This window comes from Streptopelia decaocto (assembly GCF_964273445.1).
Source record: "Streptopelia decaocto genome assembly, contig: SUPER_28_unloc_1, whole genome shotgun sequence".
NCBI classification, from domain to species: domain Eukaryota; kingdom Metazoa; phylum Chordata; class Aves; order Columbiformes; family Columbidae; genus Streptopelia; species Streptopelia decaocto.
Window position 1 is genome coordinate 14,234 of NW_028117345.1, and position 27,915 is coordinate 42,148.

At 58.2% G+C, this 27,915-nt stretch overlaps 1 protein-coding gene across 1 annotated transcript; it reads left to right on the forward strand.

Annotated features, from left to right (window-relative positions):
• The first annotated feature begins 14 nt into the window (after window positions 1-14).
• On the forward strand, window positions 15-27,868 carry KAT5 (lysine acetyltransferase 5). Its single transcript, XM_082076433.1, is given in 15 exon segments — window positions 15-103; window positions 206-272; window positions 863-931; window positions 3,033-3,163; window positions 5,208-5,357; window positions 11,465-11,545; window positions 13,774-13,848; window positions 15,741-15,989; window positions 18,427-18,447; window positions 18,449-18,517; window positions 21,361-21,501; window positions 24,929-25,022; window positions 26,037-26,196; window positions 27,036-27,117; window positions 27,638-27,868. Coding segments are annotated over 15 exon segments (1,536 nt in total). The 5' UTR covers window positions 15-91; the 3' UTR covers window positions 27,773-27,868.
• The last annotated feature ends 47 nt before the right edge of the window (window positions 27,869-27,915 follow it).

Genomic DNA, 27,915 nt, shown 5'->3' on the forward strand with positions numbered 1-27,915 from the left:
GAGGCGTGGCTTCGCCGCCTCAAAAACCGGAAAGGGCGGGGAGGTGCGCACCGGAAGTGTGGCGCGCAGCCCGGAAGAGGAGGCCGGGAAGATGGCGGAGGTGGTGAGTGGGGGGGATCCGGGGGGTTTTGGGGGGTCCCCGTTGTCCCCAATGATGTCCCCATTGTCCCCATTGTCCCCGCGTCCGTGTCCCCGCGTCCCGCAGGGGGAGGTGTCCGAGGGCTGCCGCCTGCCCGTGCTGCGCCGTAACCAAGACAACGAGGATGAGTGGCGTGAGTGGGGCGGGGCCAGGGGACGGGGGGCGTGGCCTGGGGAGAGGGCGCGGGAAGCGAGGGGGCGCGGCCTGGGCAAAGGGGGCGTGGCCTGGGGAGAGGGCGCGGGAAGGGAGGGGGCGCGGCCTGGGCAAAGGGGGCGTGGCCTGGGGAGAGGGCGCGGGAAGGGAGGGGGCGCGGCCTGGGCAAAGGGGGCGTGGCCTGCGCGCAGGGACGGCGACTGGGTGATTAAGTGGATGGGGCGTGGCTTAGGGGAGGGGGCGGGGATTGGAGGGGGCGTGGCCTGCGCGCAGGGGCGGGGCGGGAGAAAAGGGAGGGGTTGTGGTCCGTGCGCAGGGCGGGGTTTGTCACGGGAGGGCGGGGCGTGAGCGCGGGGGGCGGGGCTTGGGCTGGCTGGGCGGGGCCTGCGGGGGACGTTTGGGGACATTGGGGGGGTCTGGTGCCATTTGGGGGGTTTGGGGGCCACTTTGGGGCCCAGGGCGGGTTGCTGGGGCCACGGGGGGGTTGGGGACAGCGGGGGTGTCCCCACGGGGGGGTGGTGACACCGGGGGTGTCCCCACGGCGGGGTGGTGACACCAGTGTCCCCCCAGCGCTGGCCGAGATCCTGAGCGTGAAGGACATCAGCGGCAGGAAGCTGTTCTACGTGCACTACATCGACTGTGAGCACGGGGACAATGGGGACACGGGGGGACAATGGGGACACGGGGGACAATGGGGACACGGGGGACAATGGGGACATGGGGGACAATGCGGACATGAGGGACACGGGGGACAATGGTGGACATGGGGGGACACTGGGGACAATGGGGACATGGGGGACAATGGAGACACGGGGGACACTATGGACACTGGGGGACACTGGGGACATGGGGGGACACTGGGGACATGGGGGGACACTGGGGACATGGGGGACAATGGGGACACGGGGGGACACTGGGGACATGGGGGACACTGGGGACATGGGGGACAATGGTGGACATGGGGGGACACTGGGGACATGGGGGGACACTGGGGACAATGGGGACACGGGGGGACATGGGGGGACACTGGGGACAATGGGGACATGGGGGGACACTGGGGACATGGGGGGACAATGGGGACACGGGGGACAATGGGGACACGGGGGGACACTGGGGACATGGGGGACAATGCGGACATGAGGGACACGGGGGACAATGGTGGACATGGGGGGACACTGGGGACAATGGGGACATGGGGGACAATGGAGACACGGGGGACACTGGGGACATGGGGGGACACTGGGGACATGGGGGGACACTGGGGACATGGGGGACAATGGGGACATGGGGGACAATGGGGACACGGGGGGACACTGGGGACATGGGGGACACGGGGGACAATGGGGACACAGGGGACAATGGGGACACAGGGGTCATGGGGACACTGAGGGACATAGAGGACACTGGGGACATGGGTGACAATGGGCGACACTGGGGGACATGAGGACTCTGGGGGACACGGGGGACAATGGGGGCATAGGGGACAATGGGGACATGGGGACACTGAGGGACACCGAGGACATGGAGGACACTGGGGACATGGGGGACACAGGGAACAATGGGGACATGGGGGACAATGGGGACATGGGGGGATGTGGGGGACACCGAGGACACGGGGGACAATGGGGGCACAGAGGACATTGGGGACATGGGGGACACAGGGGACATGGGGGGGACAATGGGGACATGGGGGACACTGGGGACAATGGGGACATGGGGGACACTGGGGACATGGGGGACACGGGGGACACAGGGGACACTATGGACACAGGGGGACAATGGGGGCATAGGGGACACTGGGGACATGGGGGACACGGAGGACAATGCAGACATGGGGGCAATGGGGACATGGGGGACAATGGAGACACAGGGGACACTATGGACACTGGGGGACAATGGGGACATGGGGGGACATGGGGGACAATGCAGACATGAGGGACACGGGGGACAATGGGGGACACGGGGGACAATGGGGGACACGGGGGACAATGGGGGCATAGGGGACAATGGGGACATGGGGACACTGAGGGACACCGAGGACATGGAGGACACTGGGGACATGGGGGACACAGGGAACAATGGGGACATGGGGGACAATGGGGACATGGGGGACAATGGGGACATGGGGGGATGTGGGGGACACCGAGGACATGGGGGACACTGGGGACACAGAGGACATTGGGGACATGGGGGACACAGGGGACATTGGGGACATGGGGGACAATGGGCGACACTGGGGGACATGGGGACTCTGAGGGACAATGGGGGACTTGGGGGACAATGGGCACATGGGGGGACAATGAGGACACCAAGGACATGGGGGACAATGAGGACACAAGGGACATTGGGGACAATGGGGACATGGAGGGACAATGAGGACACTGAGGACATTGGGGACATGGGGGACACAGGGGACATGGGGGACAATGAGGACACTGAAGACATTGGGGACATGGGGGGGACAATGGGGACATGGGGGACAATGGGCTTCATGGGGGTACACGGGGGTGTTATGGGCTGACCCCGGGGTGTCATTGTCACCCGTTGTCACCCGTTGTCCCCAGTCAACAAGCGGCTGGACGAGTGGGTGACGCAGGAGCGGGGAGGGGACACGGGGGACACGGGGGGACACAGGGGACATGGGGGGACACGGGGGGACATGGGGGACATGGGGGGACACTGTGGGGATGTGGGGTGAGCCCGGGGTGTCATTGTCACCCGTTGTCACCGTTGTCCCCAGTCAACAAGCGGCTGGACGAGTGGGTGACGCAGGAGCGGCTGGACCTGCAGCGGGTGCAGGGGCCGCGCAGGGAACCCCGAACCCCCGGCAAGAACGGGGGGTCCCGGCCCGGCTCCCCCGACAGGGACACGGTAACGGACACGGGGACAGTGGGGACAATGGGGGGACAAGGGGGACAATGGGGACAATGGGGGGACAGGGGGATTGGGGGACAATGGGGGGACATGGGGACAATGGGGACAAGACCGGGGGGTCCCAGCCCGGCTCCCCCGACAGGGACACGGTAACGGGACATGGGGACAGTGGGGAGACAATGGGGACAATGAGGGGACATGGGGATTGGGGGACAATGGGGGACAGGGGGACAATGGGGACAATGGGAACAGGGGGAAAACGGGGACAATGGGGGGACATGGGGATTGGGGGACAATGGGGGACAGGGGGACAATGGGGACAAGAATGGGGGGTCCCGGCCCGGCTCCCCCAACAGGGACACGGTAACGGGACATGGGGACAGTGGGGACAATGGGGGGACAGGGGGATTGGGGGACAATGGGGACAATGGGGGGACAATGGGGACAATGGGGGGACAGGGGGATTGGGGGACAATGGGGGGACATGGGGACAATGGGGACAAGAACGGGGGGTCCCAACCCGGCTCCCCCAACAGGGACACGGTAACGGACACGGGGACAATGGGGACAATGGGGACAATGGGGGGACAGGGGGATTGGGGGACAATGGGGGACAGGGGTACAATGGGGACAATGGGGGACAGGGGGAAAACGGGGACAATGGGGGGACATGGGGATTGGGGGACAATGGGGGACAGGGGGACAATGGGGACAATGGGGGGACATGGGGACAATGGGGACAAGAACGGGGGGTCCCGGCCCGGCTCCCTCGACAGGGACCCGGTAACGGGACATGGGGACAATGGGGACAATGGGGGGACAGGGGGATTGGGGGACAATGGGGACAGGGGGACAATGGGAACAGGGGGACAATGGGAACAGGGGGACAATGGGGACAAGACCGGGGGGTCCCGGCCCGGCTCCCCCGACAGGGACACGGTAACGGGACATGGGGACAATGGGGACAATGGGGGGACAATGGGGACAACGGGGGGACAGGGGGATTGGGGGACAATGGGGGGACATGGGGACAATGGGGACAAGAACGGGGGGTCCCGGCCCGGCTCCCCCGACAGGGACACGGTAACGGGACATGGGGACAGTGGGGACAATGGGGACAACGGGGGGACATGGAGATTGGGGGACAATGGGGACAATGGGGGGACAGGGGGATTGGGGGACAATGGGGGACAGGGGGACAATGGGGACAATGGGAACAGGGGGACAATGGGAACAGGGGGACAATGGGGACAATGGGAACAGGGGGACAATGGGGACAATGGGAATAGGGGGACAACGGGGACAATGCAGGGACATGGGGACAATGAGGGGACACGGGGATTGGGGGACAATGGGGGGACATGGGGACAATGGGGACAACAGGGGGACAAGGGGACATTTGGGACAATGGGGGGACAAGGGGACAATGGGGACATTGGGGACAATGGGGGGACAAAGGGACATTGGGGACAATGGGGACATTTGGGACAATGGGGGGACAATGGGGACATTGGGGACAATGGGGGGACAAGGGGACAATGGGGACAAGGGGACAATGGGGGGACATTGGGGACAATGGGGTCGTGGGGACAATGAGGACCTTGGGATACGGGGGCAGGGGGACAACGGGGACATCGTGGGGGACATGGGGACAGTTTGGGGACACGGAGGTAAGTGGGGACACTGGGGGCACCGTGGTGACAGGGGGTGGCCCTGGGGGACAGGAGGGGACAGTCCTGGGGGGGGACAGACGCCCTTGTCACCTTGGGGACACCCCAGAGCCTTGGGGACACCCCGTGTCACCTTAGGGACATCCCACCCTGCTGGGGACACTCTGAGCCCTTGGGGACACCCCCAAATCTTTGGGGACACTCTTGTCACCTCGGGGACTTTGTCACCTGGGGGACTTTGTCCCCACGGCCCCCAGTGTCCCCATGTCCCCTCCTGGCCCCCCGGACCCATTGGTGGCCCCGGGATTGTCCCCATGTCCCCCCCCCAATTGTCCCCAATTGTCCCCAATGTCCCCTCCTGTTCGGCGCAGAGGAAGAGCCAGGACGTGGCCACGACTCTGTCACCTCCGGGGCCACCACCGGTGTCACCTCCCGGGCCAGCGCCGGTGTCACCGGGGCCACCGCCGGGGACGGGGACGCTGGTGCCGCTTCACGTCACCCTGCGCTGGCACCTGCCCACGGTAACGCCCGGTGACAGTGTCCCCAACGGCCCCAACGGTGTCCCCAAGCGTCCCCAAGAGCCCCAACAGTGTCCCCAAGGGTCCCCAAGAGTCCACCAGTGGCCCCAGGGGTCCCCAGTGGCCCCAAGAGCCCCAACAGTGTCCCCAAGGGTCCCCAAGAGCTCACAAGTGTCCCCAAGGGTCCCCAGTGTCCCCAAGAGCCCCAACAGTGTCCCCAAGGGTCCCCAAGAGTCCACCAGTGTCCCCAGTGTCCCCAAGAGCCCCCACAGTGTCCCCAAGGGTCCCCAAGAGCCCCAACAGTGTCCCCAAGGGTCCCCAAGAGCTCACAAGTGTCCCCAAGGGTCCCCAGTGTCCCCAAGAGCCCCCAGGTGTCCCCAAGGGTCCCCAAAGTGTCTCCAATGTCCCCAGTGTCCCCAAGTGTCCACAAGTGTCCCCAAGTGTCCCCAAGGGTCCCCGGAGTGTCCCCAATGTCCCCAAGGATTCCCAGTGTCCCCGAGAGTCCCCAAGAGCCCACAAGTGTCCCCAAGGGTCCCCAGTGTCCCCAAGAGCCCCCAGGTGTCCCCAAGGGTCCCCAAAGTGTCTCCAAGGGTCCCCAGGTGTCCCCAATGTCCCCAAGAGCCCCCAGGTGTCCCCAAGGGTCCCCAGAGTGTCCCCAATGTCCCCAAGGATTCCCAGTGTCCCCGAGAGTCCCCAAGAGCCCACAAGTGTCCCCAAGGGTCCCCAAAGTGTCTCCAATGTCCCCAGTGTCCCCAAGTGTCCACAAGTGTCCCCAATGTCCCCAGGGGTCCCAAGAGTCCCCAAGAGCCCACGAGTGTCCCCAAGGGTCCCCAATGTCCCCAGGGGTCCTCAATGTCCCCAGGTGTCCCCAAGAGCCCCCAGGTGTCCCCAAGGGTCCCCAATGTCCCCAGGGGTCCTCAATGTCCCCAGGTGTCCCCAAGGGTCCCCAGTGTCCCCAAGAGCCCCCAGGTGTCCCCAAGGGTCCCCAAAGTGTCCCCAATGTCCCCAGGTGTCCCCAATGTCCCCAAGGGTCCCGAGAGTCCCCAAGAGCCCACGAGTGTCCCCAAGGGTCCCCAAAGTGTCTCCAATGTCCCCAGGTGTCCCCAAGGGTCCCCAGTGGCCCCAAGAGCCCCCAGGTGTCCCCAAGGGTCCCCAAAGTGTCTCCAATGTCCCCAGGTGTCCCCAATGTCCCCAAGAGCCCCCAGGTGTCCCCAAGGGTCCCCAAAGTGTCCCCAATGTCCCCAGGGGTCCCCAAGAGCCCCCAGGTGTCCCCAAAGTGTCCCCAAAGTGTCTCCAATGTCCCCAGGTGTCCCCAAGTGTCCCCGATGTCCCCAAGGGTCCTGAGAGTCCCCAAGTGTCCCCAAAGTGTCCCCAATGTCCCCAAGGGTCCCCAGGTGTCCCCAAGGGTCCCCAATGTCCCCAGGGGTGCTCAATGTCCCCAGGTGTCCCCAAGTGTCCCCAAAGTGTCTCCAATGTCCCCAAGTGTCCCCAAGTGTCCCCGATGTCCCCAAGGGTCCTGAGAGTCCCCAAGAGCCCACAAGTGTCCCCAATGTCCCCAAGAGCCCACAAGTGTCCCCAAGGGTCCCCAGTGTCCCCAAGAGCCCCCAGGTGTCCCCAAGGGTCCCCAAAGTGTCTCCAATGTCCCCAGTGTCCACAAGTGTCCCCGATGTCCCCAGGGGTCCCCAAGAGCCCCCAGGTGTCCCCAAGTGTCCCCAAAGTGTCCCCAATGTCCCCAGGTGTCCCCAATGTCCCCAAGGGTCCCGAGAGTCCCCAAGAGCCCACGAGTGTCCCCAAGGGTCCCCAGGTGTCCCCAAGGGTCCCCAATGTCCCCAGGGGTCCTCAATGTCCCCAGGTGTCCCCAAGGGTCCCCAAAGTGTCTCCAATGTCCCCAGTGTCCCCAAGTGTCCACAAGTGTCCCCAATGTCCCCAGGGGTCCCCAAGAGCCCCCAGGTGTCCCCAAGTGTCCCCAAAGTGTCCCCAATGTCCCCAGGTGTCCCCAATGTCCCCAAGGGTCCCGAGAGTCCCCAAGAGCCCACGAGTGTCCCCAAGGGTCCCCAGGTGTCCCCAAGTGTCCCCAATGTCCCCAGGGGTCCTCAATGTCCCCAGGTGTCCCCAAGGGTCCCCAAAGTGTCTCCAATGTCCCCAGTGTCCCCAAGTGTCCACAAGTGTCCCCAATGTCCCCAGGGGTCCCCAAGAGCCCCCAGGTGTCCCCAAGTGTCCCCAAAGTGTCCCCAATGTCCCCAGGTGTCCCCAATGTCCCCAAGGGTCCCGAGAGTCCCCAAGAGCCCACGAGTGTCCCCAAGGGTCCCCAAAGTGTCTCCAAGGGTCCCCAATGTCCCCAGGGGTCCTCAATGTCCCCAGGTGTCCCCAAGGGTCCCCAGTGGCCCCAAGAGCCCCCAGGTGTCCCCAAGTGTCCCCAAAGTGTCCCCAATGTCCCCAGGTGTCCCCAATGTCCCCAAGGGTCCCGAGAGTCCCCAAGAGCCCACGAGTGTCCCCAAGGGTCCCCAGTGTCCCCAAGGGTCCCCAATGTCCCCAGGGGTCCTCAATGTCCCCAGGTGTCCCCAAGGGTCCCCAGGTGTCCCCAAGGGTCCCCAGTGGCCCCAAGAGCCCCCAGGTGTCCCCAAGGGTCCCCAAAGTGTCTCCAATGTCCCCAGGTGTCCCCAATGTCCCCAAGAGCCCCCAGGTGTCCCCAAGGGTCCCCAGAGTGTCCCCAATGTCCCCAAGGATTCCCAGTGTCCCCGAGAGTCCCCAAGAGCCCACAAGTGTCCCCAAGGGTCCCCAGTGTCCCCAAGAGCCCCCAGGTGTCCCCAAGGGTCCCCAAAGTGTCTCCAATGTCCCCAGTGTCCCCAAGTGTCCCCAATGTCCCCAAGGGTCCCAAGAGTCCCCAAGAGCCCACGAGTGTCCCCAAGGGTCCCCAATGTCCCCAGGGGTCCTCAATGTCCCCAGGTGTCCCCAAGGGTCCCCAGTGTCCCCAAGAGCCCCCAGGTGTCCCCAAGTGTCCCCAAAGTGTCCCCAATGTCCCCAGGTGTCCCCAATGTCCCCAAGGGTCCCGAGAGTCCCCAAGAGCCCACGAGTGTCCCCAAGGGTCCCCAGTGTCCCCAAGGGTCCCCAATGTCCCCAGGGGTCCTCAATGTCCCCAGGTGTCCCCAAGGGTCCCCAAAGTGTCCCCAATGTCCCCAGGGGTCCCCAAGAGCCCCCAGGTGTCCCCAAGAGCCCACAAGTGTCCCCAAGGGTCCCCAGTGTCCCCAAGAGCCCCCAGGTGTCCCCAAGGGTCCCCAAAGTGTCCCCAATGTCCCCAGGTGTCCCCAATGTCCCCAAGAGCCCCCAGGTGTCCCCAAGGGTCCCCAAAGTGTCTCCAATGTCCCCAGTGTCCCCAAGTGTCCACAAGTGTCCCCAATGTCCCCAAGGGTCCCAAGAGTCCCCAAGAGCCCACGAGTGTCCCCAAGGGTCCCCAAGAGCTCACAAGTGTCCCCAAGGGTCCCCAGTGTCCCCAAGAGCCCCAACAGTGTCCCCAAGGGTCCCCGAGAGCTCACAAGTGTCCCCAAGGGTCCCCAGTGTCCCCAAGAGCCCCCAGGTGTCCCCAAGGGTCCCCAAAGTGTCTCCAATGTCCCCAGTGTCCCCAGGTGTCCCCAAGAGCCCCCAGGTGTCCCCAAGGGTCCCCAAAGTGTCTCCAATGTCCCCAGGTGTCCCCAAGGGTCCCCAGTGTCCCCAAGAGCCCCAACAGTGTCCCCAAGGGTCCCCAAGAGCTCACAAGTGTCCCCAAGGGTCCCCAGTGTCCCCAAGAGCCCCCAGGTGTCCCCAAGGGTCCCCGAGAGCCCACCAGTGGCCCCAGGGGTCCCCAGTGTCCCCAAGAGCCCCAACAGTGTCCCCAAGGGTCCCCAAGAGCCCACAAGTGTCCCCAAGGGTCCCCAGTGTCCCCAAGAGCCCCCAGGTGTCCCCAAGGGTCCCCAAAGTGTCTCCAATGTCCCCAGGTGTCCCCAATGTCCCCAAGGGCCCCGAGAGTCCCCAAGAGCCCACAAGTGGCCCCAGGGGTCCCCAGTGTCCCCAACGGCCCCAACGGTGTCCCCAAGGGTCCCCAAGAGCTCACAAGTGTCCCCAAGGGTCCCCAGTGTCCCCAAGAGCCCCCAGGTGTCCCCAAGGGTCCCCAAAGTGTCTCCAATGTCCCCAGTGTCCCCAAGTGTCCACAAGTGTCCCCAATGTCCCCAGGGGTCCCAAGAGTCCCCAAGAGCCCACGAATGTCCCCAAGTGTCCCCAATGTCCCCAGGTGTCCCCAATGTCCCCAAGGGTCCCAAGAGTCCCCAAGAGCCCACAAGTGTCCCCAAGGGTCCCCAGTGTCCCCAAGGGTCCCCAATGTCCCCAGGGGTCCTCAATGTCCCCAGGTGTCCCCAAGGGTCCCCAGTGTCCCCAGTGTCCCCAGGTGTCCCCAAGGGTCCCCAAAGTGTCTCCAATGTCCCCAGGTGTCCCCAAGGGTCCCCAGTGTCCCCAAGAGCCCCCAGGTGTCCCCAAGGGTCCCCAAAGTGTCTCCAATGTCCCCAGTGTCCCCAAGTGTCCCCAAGTGTCCCCAATGTCCCCAGGGGTCCCCAAGAGCCCCCAGGTGTCCCCAAGTGTCCCCAAAGTGTCCCCAATGTCCCCAGGTGTCCCCAATGTCCCCAAGGGCCCCGAGAGTCCCCAGGAGCCCACGAGTGTCCCCAAGGGTCCTCAATGTCCCCAGGTGTCCCCAAGTGTCAGCAAACTGTCTCCAATGTCCCCAGGTGTCCCCAAGTGTCCCCGATGTCCCCAAGGGTCCTGAGAGTCCCCAAGAGCCCACAATTGTCCCCAATGTCCCCAAGTGTCCCCAAAGGTCCCCAGGTGTCCCCAAGGGTCCCCAAAGTGTCTCCAATGTCCCCAGTGTCTCCGAGAGTCCCCAAGAGCCCACAAGGGTCCCCAGTGTCCCCAAGGGTCCCCAATGTCCCCAGGGGTCCCCAGTGTCCCCAGGTGTCCCCAAGTGTCCCCAAGTGTCCCCAATGTCCCCAAGTGTCCCCAATGTCCCCAAGGGTCCCGAGAGTCCCCAAGAGCCCACGAGTGTCCCCAAGCGTCCCCAGGTGTCCCCAAGTGTCCCCAATGTCCCCAGGGGTCCTCAATGTCCCCAGGGGTCCCCAAGTGTCCCCAAAGTGTCCTCAATGTCCCCAGGTGTCCCCAAGTGTCCCCAATGTCCCCAAGGGTCCTGAGAGTCCCCAAGAGCCCACAAGTGTCCCCAAGGGTCCCCAGTGTCCCCAAGAGCCCCCAGGTGTCCCCAAGGGTCCCCAAAGTGTCTCCAATGTCCCCAGTGTCCCCGAGAGTCCCCAAGAGCCCACAAGTGTCCCCAATGTCGCCAGGGCTCCTCAATGTCCCCAGGTGACCCCAAAGTGTCCCCAAAGTGTCTCCAAGAGTCTCCAATGTCCCCAAACTGTCCCCAAGGAGTCCCCAAAGCGTTTCCAGTGTCCCCGAGTATCCCCCGGTGTCCCCAATGTCCCCAAGGGTCCCCAGTGTCCCCAAGTGTCCCCAGATGTCCCCAAGTGTCCCCGATGTCCCCAAGGGTCCCCAAGAGCCCACAAGTGTCCCCAAGGGTCCCCAAAGTGTCCCCAAGTGTCCCCGATGTCCCCAAGTGTCCCCGATGTCCCCAAGGTCCCCAAGAGCCCACAAGTGTCCCCAAGGGTCCCCAAAGTGTCCCCAAGTGTCCCCAGGTGTCCCCAAGTGTCCCCAAGGGTTCCCAGTGTCCCCGAGAGTCCCCAAGAGCCCCCAGGTGTCCCCAAGTGTCCCCAATGTCCCCAAGGGTCCCGAGAGTCCCCAAGAGCCCACGAGTGTCCCCAAGGGTCCCCAGTGTCCCCAGTGGGTCCCTGGGTTTGTCCCAGCATGTCCTTGTCACCTTAATGGGAGGAACTGGGAGCACTGGGAGGAACTGGGAGGAACTTGGGGGGAACTGGGAGCACTGGGAGGAACTGGGGGGGATGGGGGGGGAACTGGGAGGAACTGGGGGGGGACTGGGGGGGATGGGGGGCGGAACTGGGCAGGGACTGGTCCTTACTGGTCTTTACTGGTCCTTACTGGTCCTTACTGGTCCTTACTGGTCCTTACTGGTGCCGTCCCCGCAGAAGCGCAAGGTGGAGGTCGTGTCACCCGCCACCCCCGTCCCCACCCCCAGCGAGACGTCCCCAGCTGCCCTGTTCCCACAGGTGAGACCAGTACACACCAGTATAGACCAGTACACACCAGTATAGACCAGTATACACCGGTATAGACCAGTACACACCAGTATAGACCAGCACACACCAGTATAGACCAGCACACACCAGTATAGACCAGTACACACCAGTATAGACCAGTACATACCAGTATAGACCAGTAACCAACCAGGAACCCCCCCAGGAGCCCCCCCAGTAACCCCAGTCACACCAGTAACCCCCCCAGCGAGACGTCCCCAGCTGCCCTGTTCCCACAGGTGAGACCAGCACACACCAGTATAGACCAGTACACACCAGTATAGACCAGTACACACCAGTATAAACCAGTACACACCAGTATAGACCAGTAACCAACCAGGAACCCCCCCAGGAGCCCCCCCAGTAACCCCAGTCACACCAGTAACCCCCCCAGTGAGACGTCCCCAGCTGCCCTGTTCCCACAGGTGAGACCAGCACACACCAGTATAGACCAGTACACACCAGTATAGACCAGTACACACCAGTATAGACCAGTACACACCAGTATAAACCAGTAACCAACCAGGAACCCCCCCAGTAACACCAGTAAACCCCAGTCACACCAGTAACCCCCCCAGTGAGACGTCCCCAGCTGCCCTGTTCCCACAGATGAGACCAGTACACACCAGTATAGACCAGTACACACCAGTATAAACCAGTACACACCAGTATAGACCAGTAACCAACCAGAAACCCCCCCAGGAGCCCCCCCAGTAACACCAGTAACCCCAGTCACACCAGTAACCCCCCCAGTGAGATGTCCCCAGCTGCCCTGTTCCCACAGGTGAGACCAGTACACACCAGTATAGACCAGTATACACCAGTATAGACCAGTACATACCAGTATAGACCAGTACACACCAGTATAGACCAGTATACACCAGTATAGACCAGTACACACCAGTATAAACCAGTACACACCAGTATAGACCAGTACACGCCAGTATAGACCAGTACACGCCAGTATAAACCAGTACACGCCAGTATAAACCAGTACACACCAGTATAGACCAGTAACCCCCCCGCGAGCCCCCCCAGTAACACCAGTAACCCCAGTAACTCCCCGGGGGGTCCCTGTTCCCTAATTGGGGGGGGGGTCCCAGTTTTGGGGGGTGTCCCCAAGTCCAGGGGGGTTTTCTGGTCCCTTGTGGGGGGGTCCCCAATTTTAGGGGGTGTCCCCGGGGGTCCCTATGGGGTCCTGTTTAGGGTGGTCCCCATAGGATCCTGGTTTGTGGGGGGGTCCCCATAGGGTCCCAGTTTGGGGTGCCCCCGGAGGTCTCTATGGGGTGTCCCCATTTTGGGGGTCCCCATAGGGTCCCATTTTGGGGGTGTCCCCATGGTGTCCCATTCTGGGGGTGTCTGTGGGCGTCCCCATAGGGTCCCATTTTGGGGTGTCCCCGGGGGTCTCTATGGGGTGTGCCCGTTTTGGGGGTCCCCATAGGGTCCCATTTTGGGGGTGTCCCCATGGGGGGGTTCCTGGGGGGGGTCCATTTTTGGGGTGCTGACCCCCTTTCCCAGAACGGCTCCGCACGCCGGGTGTCCCCGTTTTGGGGGTCCCCATAGGGTCCCATTTTGGGGGTGTCCCCATGGGGGGGGTCCCTGGGGGGGTCCATTTTTGGGGTGCTGACCCCCCTTTCCCAGAACGGCTCCGCGCGCCGGGTGTCCCCGTTTTGGGGGTGTCCCCATGGGGGGGGTCCCTGGGGGGGTCCATTTTTGGGGTGCTGACCCCCTTTCCCAGAACGGCTCCGCACGCCGGGTGTCCCCGTTTTGGGGGTCCCCATAGGGTCCCATTTTGGGGGTGTCCCCATGAGGGGGGGGTCCCTGGGGGTGTCCCCATGGGGGGGGTCCCTGGGGGGGTCCATTTTTGGGGTGCTGCCCCCCCCTTTCCCAGAACAGCTCAGCGTGCCGGGTGTCCCCATTCTGGGGGTCCCCATAGGGTCCCATTTTGGGGGTGTCCCCATGCGGGGGGGGTCCCTGGGGGGTGTCCCCATGGGGGGGGTCCCTGGGGGGGGTCCATTTTTGGGGTGCTGCCCCCCCCCTTTCCCAGAACGGCTCCGCGCGCCGGGTGTCCCCATTTTGGGGGTCCCCATAGGGTCCCATTCTGGGGGTGTCCCCATAGGGTCCCATTTTGGGGGTGTCCCCATGGGGGGGGGGTCCCTGGGGGGGGTCCATTTTTGGGGTGCTGACCCCCCCTTTCCCAGAACGGCTCTGCGCGCCGGGCGGCGGCCGCACAACCGGGACGGAAACGGAAATCGGCCTGTTTGGGGACAGATGAGGTGACATCGGGGACACCGGGGGGACTGGGGGGACTGGGGGGGACTGGGGATACTGGGGGGACGGGGGGGACTGGGGGAACTGGGAAGGGAACTGGGAGGACTGGGAGGGACTGGGATGGGGAAACTGAGGCACAGGGGGGAAATGAGCAGGAAAAGGAGCCTGGAAATGGGGAAACTGAGGCACAGGGGAAACTGAGGCACAGGGGGAAATGAGACACGGGGGGAAACTGAGGCACAGGGAGGAAATGAGCAGGAAAGGAGCCTGGAAATGGGGAAACTGAGGCACAGGGGGGAAATGAGCAGGAAAAGGAGCCTGGAAATGGGGAAACTGAGGCACAGGGGGAAATGAGCAGGAAAGGAGCCTGGAAATGGGGAAACTGAGGCACAGGGGGGAAATGAGCAGGAAAGGAGCCTGGAAATGGGGAAACTGAGGCACAGGGGGGAAATGAGCAGGAAAGGAGCCTGGAAATGGGGAAACTGAGGCACAGGGGGGAAATGAGCAGGAAAGGAGCCTGGAAATGGGGAAACTGAGGCACAGGGGGGAAATGAGCAGGAAAGGAGCCTGGAAATGGGGAAACTGAGGCACAGGGGAAACTGAGGCACAGGGGGAAATGAGCCGGAAAAGGAGCCTGGAAATGGGGAAACTGAGGCACGGGGGGATCCCATAGCCCCAAATCTCTCTGAAATGACCCTCAATTGGAGCCTGGAAATGGGGAAACTGAGGCACAGGGGGGAAATGAGCAGGAAAGGAGCCTGGAAATGGGGAAACTGAGGCACGGGGGGATCCCATCCCCCCAAATCTCTCTGAAATGCCCCTAAATCGGCCCGTTTGGCCCCAGGACTCGCAGGACTCGTCGGACGGCGCCCCCTCGGCCCCCCATATCACAGGCAGCCTGGGGTGGGGAAACTGAGGCACAGGGGGAAATGAGCAGGAAAGGAGCCTGGAAATGGGGAAACTGAGGCACAGGGGGGAAATGAGCAGGAAAAGGAGCCTGGAAATGGGGAAACTGAGGCACAGGGGGGAAATGAGCAGGAAAGGAGCCTGGAAATGGGGAAACTGAGGCACGGGGGGATCCTATAGACCCAAATCTCTCTGAAATGACCGTCAATTGGAGCCTGGAAATGGGGAAACTGAGGCACAGGGGGAAATGAGCAGGAAAGGAGCCTGGAAATGGGGAAACTGAGGCACAGGGGGAAACTGAGGCACGGGGGGGAAACTGAGGCACAGGGGGGAAATGAGAAGGAAAGGAGCCTGGAAATGGGGAAACTGAGGCACAGGGGAAACTGAGGCACAGGGGGAAATGAGCAGGAAAGGAGCCTGGAAATGGGGAAACTGAGGCACAGGGGGAAACTGAGGCACGGGGGGGAAACTGAGGCACAGGGGGGAAATGAGAAGGAAAGGAGCCTGGAAATGGGGAAACTGAGGCACAGGGGGAAACTGAGGCACAGGGGGATCCTATAGACCCAAATCTCTCTGAAATGACCCTCAATTGGAGCCTGGAAATGGGGAAACTGAGGCACAGGGGGGAAATGAGCAGGAAAGGAGCCTGGAAATGGGGAAACTGAGGCACAGGGGGAAACTGAGGCACGGGGGGGAAACTGAGGCACAGGGGGAAACTGAGGCACAGGGGGAAATGAGCAGGAAAGGAGCCTGGAAATGGGGAAACTGAGGCACAGGGGGAAACTGAGGCACAGGGGGGAAATGAGCAGGAAAAGAGCCTGGAAATGGGGAAACTGAGGCACAGGGGGAAATGAGACACAGGGGGGAAACTGAGGCACAGGGGGGAAATGAGCAGGAAAAGGAGCCTGGAAATGGGGAAACTGAGGCACGGGGGGATCCCATAGCCCCAAATCTCTCTGAAATGCCCCTAAATCGGCCCGTTTGGCCCCAGGACTCGCAGGACTCGTCGGACGGCGCCCCCTCGGCCCCCCGCATGACGGGCAGCCTGGTGTCCGACCGCAGCCACGACGACATCGTGACGCGCATGAAGAACATCGAGTGCATCGAGCTGGGCCGGCACCGCCTCAAGCCCTGGTACTTCAGCCCCTACCCCCAGGAGCTGACGGCGCTGCCCGTGCTCTACCTCTGCGAGTTCTGCCTCAAGTACGGCCACAGCCTGCGCTGCCTGCAGAGACACCTGGTGAGACACCCGAAAATGGGAGAAATGACCCCGAAAATGCGAAAAATGAGCCCAAAAACGTGAAAAACGGCCCTGAAAATGGGGAGATAGACCCCAAAAATGGGAGAAACGACCCCAAAAACACAAAAAACGGCCCCAAAAATGGGGAGATAGACCCCGAAAATGGGAGAAATGACCCCAAAATCACAAAAAATGACCCCAAAAACATGAGGAATGGCCCCAGAAATGTGAGGAACAACCCCAAGAATGTGAGAAATGACCCCAAAAATGGGAGAAACGACCCCATAAACACAAAAAACGGCCCCAAAAATGGGGAGATAGACCCCAAAAATGGGAGAAACGACCCCAAAAACGCAAAAAACGGCCCTGAAAATGGGGAGATTGACCCCGAAAATGGGAGAAATGACCCCGAAAATGGGAAAAACGGCCCCGAAAATGGGGAGATTGACCCCAAAAATGGGTGAAATGACCCCAAAAACGGGAGAAACGACCCCAAAAATGGGGAGATTGACCCCAAAAATGTGAGGAATGACCCCAGAAATGGGAGAAACGACCCCAGAAACGTGAAAAACGGCCCTGAAAATGGGGAGATAGACCCCAAAAATGGGAGAAACGACCCCAAAAATGGGAGGAATGACCCCAAAAATGGGAGAAACGACCCCAAAATCACAAAAAATGACCCCAAAAACATGAGGAATGGCCCCAGAAATGTGAGGAACAACCCCAAGAATGTGAGAAATGACCCCAAAAATGGGAGAAACGACCCCGAAAATGGGAGAAATGACCCCAAAAATGGGAGAAACGACCCCAAAATCACAACAAACGACCCCAGAAGTGCAAAAACAACCCCCAAAATGTGAGAAATGACCCCAAAAACATGAGAAATGACCCCAAGAATGGGGAGATGGGCACCAAGAATGGGGAGATAGGCCCCAAAAATGTGAGTAATGGCCCCCAAAACATGAGAAACGACCCCAAGAATGGGGAGATAGACCCCAAAAATGGGAGAAATGACCCCAAAAACGGGAGAAATGACCCCAAGAATGGGGAGATGGGCACTGAGAATGGGGAGAAACGACACCAAAAATGGGAGGAACGACCCCAAAAATGGGGAGATTGACCCCAAAATGTGAGGAATGACCCCAGAAATGTGAGGAACGACCCCAAAAATGTGAGAAACGACCCCAGAAATGCGAAAATGACCCCAAAAATGTAGGAAACAACCCGAAGTAATGGGGAGATAGACCCCCAAAACGTGAGAAATGACCCCAAAATCGCAAAAAATGACCCCAAAAACATGAGGAATGGCCCCAGAAATGTGAGGAACGACCCCAAAAATGGGAGAAACGACCCCAAGAATGGGGAGATAGGGCCCAAGAATGTGAGAAACGACCCCAAAAATGGGGGGGATAGACCCCAAAAATGGGGAGGTAGACCCTTCCTCCCCATTTTTAACCCATTTTGACCCTTTTTAACCCATTTTGACCCCTTTTTTACCCATTCCCCCCATTTTTAACCCATTTCCCCCCATTTTTAACCCACTTTGACCCCTTTTTTAACCCATTTCCCCCATTTTTCCCCCCATTTCCCCCCATTTTTAACCCATTTTCCCCCTTATTTTTACCTCCTATTTTTCCTCATTTCCCCCCATTTTTCCCTCCATTTCTCACCCATTTTTGAGCCATTTTCCCCATTTCCAACCCTTTTTAACCCATTTCCCCCATTTTTACCTCCCATTTCTTACCCATTTTCCCCCCATTTTAACCCTTTTTAACCCATTTTAACCCATTTTGACCCCATTTTTAACCCGTTCCCCCCATTTTTAACCCATTTCCCCCCATTTTTACCTCCCATTTCTTACCCATTTCCCCCCATTTTTAACCCTTTTTTAACCCCTTTTTAACCCATTTGACCCTTTAAAACCCATTTTTAACCCATTTTGACCCCATTTTTAACCCATTCCCCCCATTTTTAACCCATTTCCCCCATTTTTAACCCATTTCCCCCATTTTTCCCTCCCATTTCTTACCCATTTTCCCCCCATTTTTAACCCATTTTGACCCTTTTTAACCCATTTTGACCCTTTTAAACCCATTTTTAACCCACTTTGACCCCTTTTTTTTACCCATTCCTCCTATTTTTAACCCATTCCCCCCATTTTTTAACCCACTTTGACCCCTTTTTTACCCATTTTTCCCCCATTTCTCCCTTTTTTAACCCATTTCCCCCATTTTTAACCCATTTTTCCCCCTTATTTTTACCTCCTATTTTTCCCCATTTCCCCCCAATTTCGCCCCATTTTTCCCTCCCATTTCCAACCCTTTTTAACCCATTTTCCCCCATTTTTCCCTCCCATTTCTCACCCATTTCCCCATTTTTAACCCTTTTTAACCCATTTTTAACCGATTCCGCCCCGTTTTGCCCCATTTTCCCGCAGACCAAGTGCGATTTGCGCCACCCCCCCCGGCAACGAGATTTACCGCAAGGGCACCATCTCCTTCTTCGAGATCGACGGCCGCAAGAACAAGGTGGGACCCAAAACCCCCTGTTTTCACCCCAAAATATTCCACAGAAATTGGGGGAAATCGGGAAAATTGGGGGAAATTTGGGAAAACCCCAAAAATCTGAAAATTTCGAAGAATTTTGGGGAAATCGTGAAAATTCTGGAGAGCTTGGAAAGTTCCGGAACATTTGGAAACATTTGGGAAATTTTGAAGAATTTGGGGAAATTTTGGAAACTTTGAAAAATTTTACAAAATTTTGAAAAATTTTACAAAATTTTGAAAGATTTTACAAAATTTTGAAGAATTTTGGGAAATTCTGAAAGATTTTACAAAATTTTGAAGAATTTTGGGAAATTTTGGAAAAGTTTACGAAATTTGGAAGAATTTTGGGAAATTTTGGAAATTTTGAGAAATTTTACAAAATTTTGAAGAATTTGGAAAGTTCTGGAACATTTTGAAAAATTTGAGAAATTTTGAATTTGGGGAAATTTTGGAAATTTTGAAAAATTATACAAAATTTTGAAGAATCTTGGGAAATTTTGGAAATGTTGAAAAATTTTACAAAATTTTGAAAAATTTTACAAAATTTTGAAGAATTTTGGAAATCTTGAAAAATATGGAAAGTTTCTGAGTTTTGGGAAATGTTGGAAAAATTCAGGAAATCTTGAAGATTTTGGAGAATTTGGAAAGTTCTGGAACATTTTGAAAAATTTGAGAAATTTTGAAGAATTTGGGGAAATTTTGAAAATATTTCCAAAATCTTGAAGATTTCAAAAATTTTTAATTTTTTTCCCAGAATTTTGAAGAATTCAAGAATTTTTGAGAGTATTTCCAGAATTTTGAAAATTTCAAAAAATTCTGGAAATATTTTCAAATTTTTTTGACATTTTTCAAAATTTCAGAAATATTTTAAAAATTTTTTGGAATTGTCAAAATTTTGGAAATATTTTCAAAATTTGAAAATTCTGAGAATTTTGAAAATCTTTCCAAAATCTTGAAAACTCCCAAAATCTTCAAAATTTTGCCAAAATTTCAAAATTTTGCCAAAATCTCAAAAATTCCAAAAAAATTCCAAAGATTTTGCCAAAATTTTACCAAATTCTCAAGATGTTTCCAAAATTTCAAAATTTTTCCAAAATTCCAAATTTTTCCCAAAATCTCAAAAATTCCAGAAAATTTCAAAATTTTTCCAAAATTTCAAAATTTTTGCAAAATTCCCAAAATTTAAAAAAAATTCAATTTTTTTTCCAAAATTTCAAAATTCTTTATAATTCCAAAATTTTCCCAAAATTTCAAAAATTAGAAAAAATTTCAAATTTTTTCAAAAATTTCAAAATTTTTCAAGTTTCAAAATTTTTGCAAAATTCCAAAATTTTCCCAAAATATAAAAATTTCAAAAATTTCAAAAAATTTTCCAAAATTCCAAAATTTTCCCAAAATTTTGAAAATTCCAGAAAATTTCAAAAATTTCTCCAAAAATTTAAAATTTTTTCAAAATTCCAAAATTTTGCCAAATTTTCCAAAATTCCAAATAATTTCAAAAATTTTCCCCAAATTTTCAAAATTTCCAAAAATTTCAAAAATTTTCCCAAAATTTCCCCGAAATTTCAAAAATTCCAAAAATACCAAAATTTTTCCAAATTTCAAAATTTTTGCAAAATTCCCAAAATCTCAAAAAATTTCAAAAATTTTTCGAAAATTCCAAAATTTTCCTAAAAATTCAAAAATTCCAAAAAATTTCATATTTTTTTCCAAAATTCCAAAATTTTCCCAAAATTTCAAAAATTTAAAAAATTTCAAAATTTCCAAATATTTCAAAAATTTTTCCAAAATTCCAAAATTTTCCCAAAATTTCAAAAATTTCCAAAAAATTCCAAAATTTTTCCAAAATTTCAAAATTTCCCAAAATTTCAAAAAGTTTTCCAAAATTCCCAAAATTCCAAAAAATTTCAAAATTTTTCCAAAATTCCAAAATTTTCCCCAAATTTCCAAAATTTCCAAAAATTCCAAAATGTTTCCAACATTTCCAAAATGTCCCGAATGTTTGACTTTCCCATTTCCCCGATTTGTCCCCATCTCTCCCCCTGTCCCCATCTGTCCCCCTGTCCCCATCTGTCCCCATCTGTCCCCATCTGTCCCCGTGTCCCCATCTGTCCCCATTCCCCCCATTCGTCCCCATCTGTCCCCATTCATCCCCATTTGTCCCCGTGTCCCCATCTGTCCCCATCTGTCCCCATCTGTCCCCGTGTCCCCATCTGTCCCCATTCATCCCCATTTGTCCCCCTGTCCCCATCTGTCCCCGTGTCCCCGTGTGTCCCCATGTCCCCATCTGTCCCCATGTCCCCATTCATCCCCATCTGTCCCCGTGTCCCCATCTGTCCCCATCTGTCCCCGTGTCCCCATTTCATCCCCATCTGTCCCCATGTCCCCATCTGTCCCCATTCATCCCCATTTGTCCCCGTGTCCCCATCTGTCCCCGTGTCCCCATCTGTCCCCATCTGTCCCCCCGTGTCCCCATTTGTCCCCCTGTCCCCATTTGTCCCCCTGTCCTCATCTGTCCCCGTGTCCCCATCTGTCCCCATCTGTCCCCGTGTCCCCATCTGTCCCCATTCGTCCCCATCTGTCCCCGTGTCCCCATCTGTCCCCATCTGTCCCCATTCATCCCCATTTGTCCCCCTGTCCCCATCTGTCCCCATGTCCCCATTTGTCCCCTGTCCCCATCTGTCCCCGTGTCCCCGTGTGTCCCCATGTCCCCATCTGTCCCCATGTCCCCATTCATCCCCATCTGTCCCCCTGTCCCCATCTGTCCCCCTGTCCCCATCTGTCCCCGTGTCCCCGTGTGTCCCCGTGTCCCCATCTGTCCCCAGAGCTACTCGCAGAACCTGTGCCTGCTGGCCAAGTGCTTCCTGGACCACAAGACCCTTTACTACGACACCGACCCCTTTCTGTTCTACGTCATGACCGAGTACGACCCCAAGGGCTTCCACATCGTCGGCTACTTCTCCAAGGTCTTTTGGGGCGAATTCCCGGGGTTTTGGGGCTCTGGGGGTTTCCACATCGTCGGCTACTTCTCCAAGGTCATTTTGGGGCGAATTCCTGGGGTTTTGGGGCTCTGGGGCTTCCACATCATCAGCTACTTCTCCAAGGTCTTTTGGGGTGAATTCCGGGGGTTTTGGGGCGAATTCCTGGGGTTTTGGGGCTCTGGGGCTTCCACATCGTCGGCTACTTCTCCAAGGTCTTTTGGGGCGAATTCCGGGGGTTTTGGGGCTTCCACATCGTCAGCTACTTCTCCAAGGTCTTTTGGGGTGAATTCCGGGGGTTTTGGGGCTCTGGGGGTTTCCACATCGTCGGCTACTTCTCCAAGGTCTTTTGGGGTGAATTCCTGGCGTTTTGGGGTGAATTCCTGGGGTTTTGGGGCTCTGGGGCTTCCACATCATCAGCTACTTCTCCAAGGTCACTTTGGGGCGAATTCCTGGGGTTTTGGGGCGAATTCCTGGGTTTTGGGGCTTTGGGGGTTTCCACATCATCGGCTACTTCTCCAAGGTCTTTTGGGTTGAATTCCGGTGGTTTTGGGGCTCTGGGGGTTTTAATTCCCGCAGATTTGGGGCTCTGGGGTTTCCACATCGTCAGCTACTTCTCCAAGGTCATTTTGGGGTGAATTCTGGGGGTTTTGGGGCTCTGGGGTTTCCACATCGTCGGCTACTTCTCCAAGGTCTTTTGGGTTGAATTCCTGGGGTTTTGGGGCTCTGGGGGGTTTAATTCCCGCAGATTTGGGGCTCTGGGGCTTCCACATCGTCGGCTACTTCTCCAAGGTCATTTTGGGGTGAATTCTGGGGGTTTTGGGGCTCTGGGGCTTCCACATCGTCGGCTACTTCTCCAAGGTCTTTTGGGGCGAATTCCGGGGGTTTTGGGGCTTCCACATCGTTGGCTACTTCTCCAAGGTCATTTTGGGGCGAATTCCGGGGGTTTTGGGGCTCTGGGGCTTCCACATCATCAGCTACTTCTCCAAGGTCTTTTGGGGCGAATTCCTGGGGTTTTGGGGCTCTGGGGCTTCCACATCGTCGGCTACTTCTCCAAGGTCTTTTGGGGCGAATTCCGGGGGTTTTGGGGCTCTGGGGCTTCCACATCGTCAGCTACTTCTCCAAGGTCTTTTGGGGTGAATTCCTGGCGTTTTGGGGTGAATTCCTGGGGTTTTGGGGCTCTGGGGCTTCCACATCATCAGCTACTTCTCCAAGGTCTTTTGGGGCGAATTCCGGGGGTTTTGGGGCTTCCACATTGTTGGCTACTTCTTCAAGGTTTTTGGGGCGAATTCCGGGGGTTTTGGGGCTCTGGGGCTTCCACATCGTCGGCTACTTCTCCAAGGTCTTTTGGGTTGAATTCCGGGGGTTTTGGGGCTCTGGGGCTTCCACATCGTCGGCTACTTCTCCAAGGTCTTTTGGGTTGAATTCCTGGGGTTTTGGGGCTCTGGGGCTTCCACATCATCAGCTACTTCTCCAAGGTCATTTTGGGGTGAATTCCGGTGGTTTTGGGGCTCTGGGGGGTTTAATTCCCGCAGATTTGGGGCTCTGGGGTTTCCACATCGTCAGCTACTTCTCCAAGGTCCTTTTGGGGCGAATTCCTGGGGTTTTGGGGCTCTGGGGCTTCCACATCATCGGCTACTTCTCCAAGGTCTTTTGGGGCGAATTCCGGGGGTTTTGGGGCTCTGGGGGTTTCCACATCGTCGGCTACTTCTCCAAGGTCTTTTGGGGCGAATTCCGGGGGTTTTGGGGCTCTGGGGGTTTCCACATCGTCGGCTACTTCTCCAAGGTCTTTTGGGGCGAATTCCGGGGGTTTTGGGGCTCTGGGGGTTTCCACATCGTCGGCTACTTCTCCAAGGTCCTTTTGGGGTGAATTCCTGGGGTTTTGGGGCTCTGGGGCTTCCACATCATCAGCTACTTCTCCAAGGTCTTTTGGGGCGAATTCCGGGGGTTTTGGGGCTCTGGGGGTTTAATTCCCGCAGATTTGGGGCTCTGGGGTTTCCACATCATCAGCTACTTCTCCAAGGTCATTTTGGGGCGAATTCCGGGGGTTTTGGGGCTCTGGGGCTTCCACATCGTCGGCTACTTCTCCAAGGTGCTTTTGGGTTGAATTCCGGGGGTTTTGGGGCTCTGGGGTTTCCACATCATCAGCTACTTCTCCAAGGTCTTTTGGGGTGAATTCCGGTGGTTTTGGGGCTCTGGGGGGTTTAATTCCCGCAGATTTGGGGCTCTGGGGTTTCCACATCGTCGGCTACTTCTCCAAGGTCATTTTGGGGTGAATTCCTGGGGTTTTGGGGCTCTGGGGCTTCCACATCGTCGGCTACTTCTCCAAGGTCATTTTGGGGTGAATTCCGGGGGTTTTGGGGCTCTGGGGGTTTCCACATCGTCGGCTACTTCTCCAAGGTCTTTTGGGGTGAATTCCTGGGGTTTTGGGGCTCTGGGGGGTTTAATTCCCGCAGATTTGGGGCTCTGGGGCTTCCACATCATCAGCTACTTCTCCAGGGTCTTTTGGGGTGAATTCCTGGGGTTTTGGGGCGAATTCCTGGGGTTTTGGGGCTCTGGGGCTTCCACATCATCAGCTACTTCTCCAAGGTCATTTTGGGGCGAATTCCTGCAGTTTTGGGGCTTTTGGGGGGAGTTTATTGAGGATTTGGGGCTTTGGGGGGTGATAAAAGGGGTGCTTCATTGGGGGGTTTTGGGGCAATTTGGGGGTTTTTAGGGGGTTTTTTTGGGGTCGGGGGGTTTTGGGGACCCCCCCCAAATTTTGGGGACCACCCCCTGAATTTTGGGGTCCCCCCCTATTTTGGGGGCCCCCCCAGACATGGAATCACCTGTTGATCTCAATGGGGCTTTGGGGCTTCATTGAGGGGTTTTAGGCGTTTTTTTGGGGGTCGGGGGGTTTTGGGGACCCCCCCAAATTTTGGGGACCCCCCCTAAATTTTGGGGTCCCCCCAGACATGGAATCACCTGCTGATCTCAATGGGGCTTTGGGTCTTCATTGAGGGTTTTGGGGCAATTTGGGGGTTTTTAGGGGGTTTTTTGGGGTCGGGGGGTTTTGGGGACCCCCCCCAAATTTTGGGGACCACCCCCTGAATTTTGGGGTCCCCCCCTATTTTTGGGACCCCCCCCAGACATGGAATCACCTGTTGATCTCAATGGGGCTTTGGGGCTTCATTGAGGGTTTTTGGGGCAATTTGGGGGTTTTTAGGGGTTGGCGGGTTTTGGGGACCCCCCCCAAATTTTGGGGACCCCCTCGGACATGGAATCACCTGTTGATCTCAATGGGGCTTTGGGGCTTCATTGAGCGGTTTGGGGGCAATTTGGGGGTTTTTAGGGGGTTTTTTGGGGTCGGGGGGTTTTGGGGACCCCCCCAAATTTTGGGGACCCCCCCCCCCAAATGTTGGGGACCCCCCCCCAGGAGAAGGAGTCGACGGAGGATTACAACGTGGCGTGTATCCTGACGCTGCCCCCCTACCAGCGCCGGGGCTACGGGAAACTGCTCATCGAGTTCAGTGCGTGACCCCAAAAACCCCCCAAAAACCCCCCAAAATTACCCCCGAACCCCAAAAACACCCCCCCAGACCCCCCCCCCAACCCCCCCAGCCACCCACATGCCGCAAAACACCCCAAAAAGGGGGGAAAAGGGGGAAAAAGGGGGGGGTGACCCCAAAACCCGCCCCTCGCTGACCCTGCCCCTGGTGGCTCCACCCCCCTCGCTGACCCCGCCCCCCTGGCCCTGCCCCAGTTTGACCCCGCCCCATTGGCTCTTCCCCCCCGCTGACCCCGCCCCCTTGTAGCCCTGTTTGGCCCCACCCCCCTTGCCCCGCCCCTCGCTGCCCCTGGTGGCTCCACCCCCCCTCGCTGACCCCGCCCCCTGGCCCTGCCCCAGTTTGACCCCGCCCCATTGGCTCTTCCCCCCCGCTAACCCCGCCCCCTTGTAGCCCTGTTTGGCCCCGCCCCCGCTGGCTCCGCCCCTCGCTGGCCCCGCCCCCCTGGCCCTGCCCCAGTTTGACCCCGCCCCATTGGCTCTTCCCCCCCGCTGACCCCACCCCCTTGGCCTCGCCCTGTTTGGCCCCGCCCCCCTGGCTCCGCCCCTCGCTGCCCCTGGTGGCTCCACCCCCCCTCGCTGACCCCGCCCCCTGGCCCTGCCCCAGTTTGACCCCGCCCCATTGGCTCTTCCCCCCCGCTGACCCCGCCCCCTTGTAGCCCTGTTTGGCCCCACCCCCACTGGCTCCGCCCCTCGCTGGCCCCGCCCCCCTGGCCCTGCCCCAGTTTGACCCCACCCATTGGCTCTTCCCCCCCGCTGACCCCACCCCCTTGGCCTCGCCCTGTTTGGCCCCGCCCCCCTGGCTCCGCCCCTCGCTGCCCCTGGTGGCTCCACCCCCCCCCCCCCCCCGCCCCTGCCCATGACCCTGACCCGGTTTGACCCCGCCTCACTAGCTCCGCCTCTCGCTGCCCCGCCCCCCGTGGCCCCGCCCCCTGTGGCTCCGCCCCCGTGTGACCCCGCCCCCTGGCCCCGCCCCCAGGCTACGAGCTGTCCAAGGTGGAGGGGAAGACGGGGACCCCCGAGAAGCCGCTGTCGGACCTGGGGCTGCTGAGCTACCGCAGCTACTGGTCCCAAACCATCCTGGAGATCCTCATGGGGCTCAAGGCCGAGGGCGGCGAGCGGCCCCAGATCACCATCAAGTAAGCCCCGCCCCTGACACGCCCCCTGGACACGCCCACCCGCGGGACACGCCCCCAGGACACACACCCCCCCCATACCCCCCTCTCCCATACCCCCCATCCCAAGGGATGTTCTATGAGCTACATGCAGCTCTTGGCCCCGCCCACCTTCACATAAGCTCCACCCACAAGCCTGAGGCTCCACCCCCTTGCAGGAGGCTCCGCCCCCTCCCTATTCTCTACCCCACCCCCCCCCGTCTCCCCCAAAATCCCCCAGGGGTTGTTCAATGAGCCCGATGCTGCTCTTGGCCCCGCCCACCTTGGCATAAGCTCCACCCACAAGCCTGAGGCTCCACCCCCTTGCAGGCAGCTCCGCCCCCTCCCTATTCTCTGCCCCTCCCCGCCCCCACTACCAGTCTCCCCCAAAATCCCCCCCCAGGGGTTGTTCAATGAGCCCTATGCTGCTCTTGGCCCCGCCCACCTCGGTGTAAGCTCCTCCCACTCCCATGAAGCTCCACCCCCTTCTACAAAGCTCCACCCTCTCACTAAACGCCACCCTTTACTTTCCCCATATCAGGTAAACGGGAAACACCTCTTGGCCCCGCCCCCTTGAGGCCCCACCCACTTCCCAAAGGCTCCACCCCCTCTTTAATCAATACCCTTAGGCCCCGCCCAAGCAGCGTTAAGCCCCGCCCATCTCCCTGAGGCCACACCCCCTCTCTTCACCCTTGGAGCTGCAGGGGGAAGTTGGGGCGGGGTCGGGGGGCTGTGGGCGGGGCTAAGGGGGTGGTGGGCGGGGCTAAGGGTGGGTGGGCGGGGTCGGGGTGGCCCCGCCCCCCAGTGCCACCCCTCCCCCCCAGCGAGATCAGCGAGATCACGAGTATCAAGAAGGAGGACGTGATATCGACCCTGCAGTACCTCAACCTCATCAACTACTACAAGGTGCCGAACGCCTGGGTCCCTCCCGAACTCCTGGGTCCCCCCCGAACTCCTGGGTCCCCTCCCGAACTCCTGGGTCCCCCCCGAACTCCTGGGTCCCCCCCGAACTCTTGGGTCCCCCCCGAACTCCTGGGTCCCTCCTGAACTCCTGGGTCCCCTCCCGAACTCCTGGGTCCCTCCCGAACTCCTGGGTCCCTCCCGCACTCCTGGGTCCCCCCCGAACTCCTGGGTCCCTCCCGAACTCCTGGGTCCCTCCCGAACTCCTGGGTCCCCTCCCGAACTCCTGGGTCCCTCCCGAACTCCTGGGTCCCCCCTGAACTCCTGGGTCCCCCCCTGAACTCCTGGGTCCCTCCCGAACTCCTGGGTCCCCATGAACTCCTGGGTCCCTCCCGAACTCCTGGGTCCCCTCCCGAACTCCTGGGTCCCCCCCGAACTCCTGGGTCCCCCCCGAACTCCTGGGTCCCTCCCGAACTCCTGGGTCCCCTCCCAAACTCCTGGGTCCCCCGGACGCCTGGGTCCGCAGGGCCAGTACATCCTGACGCTGTCCGAGGACATCGTCGAGGGCCACGAGCGCGCCATGCTCAAGCGCGTCCTGCGCATCGACGCCAAGTGTCTGCACTTCACCCCCAAGGACTGGAGCAAGCGGGGCAAGTGGTGAGGCCACGCCCCCTCCCGGCCACGCCCACCCCGGCCACGCCCCCCGGCCACACCCCCTCGTACCCCCTTGTTAATTAATTAAACACTCTCACTTGTTTCTGGGCTCCAGCTGCTGTTATAGAAAGGGGGGAGGAGGTGGGGATG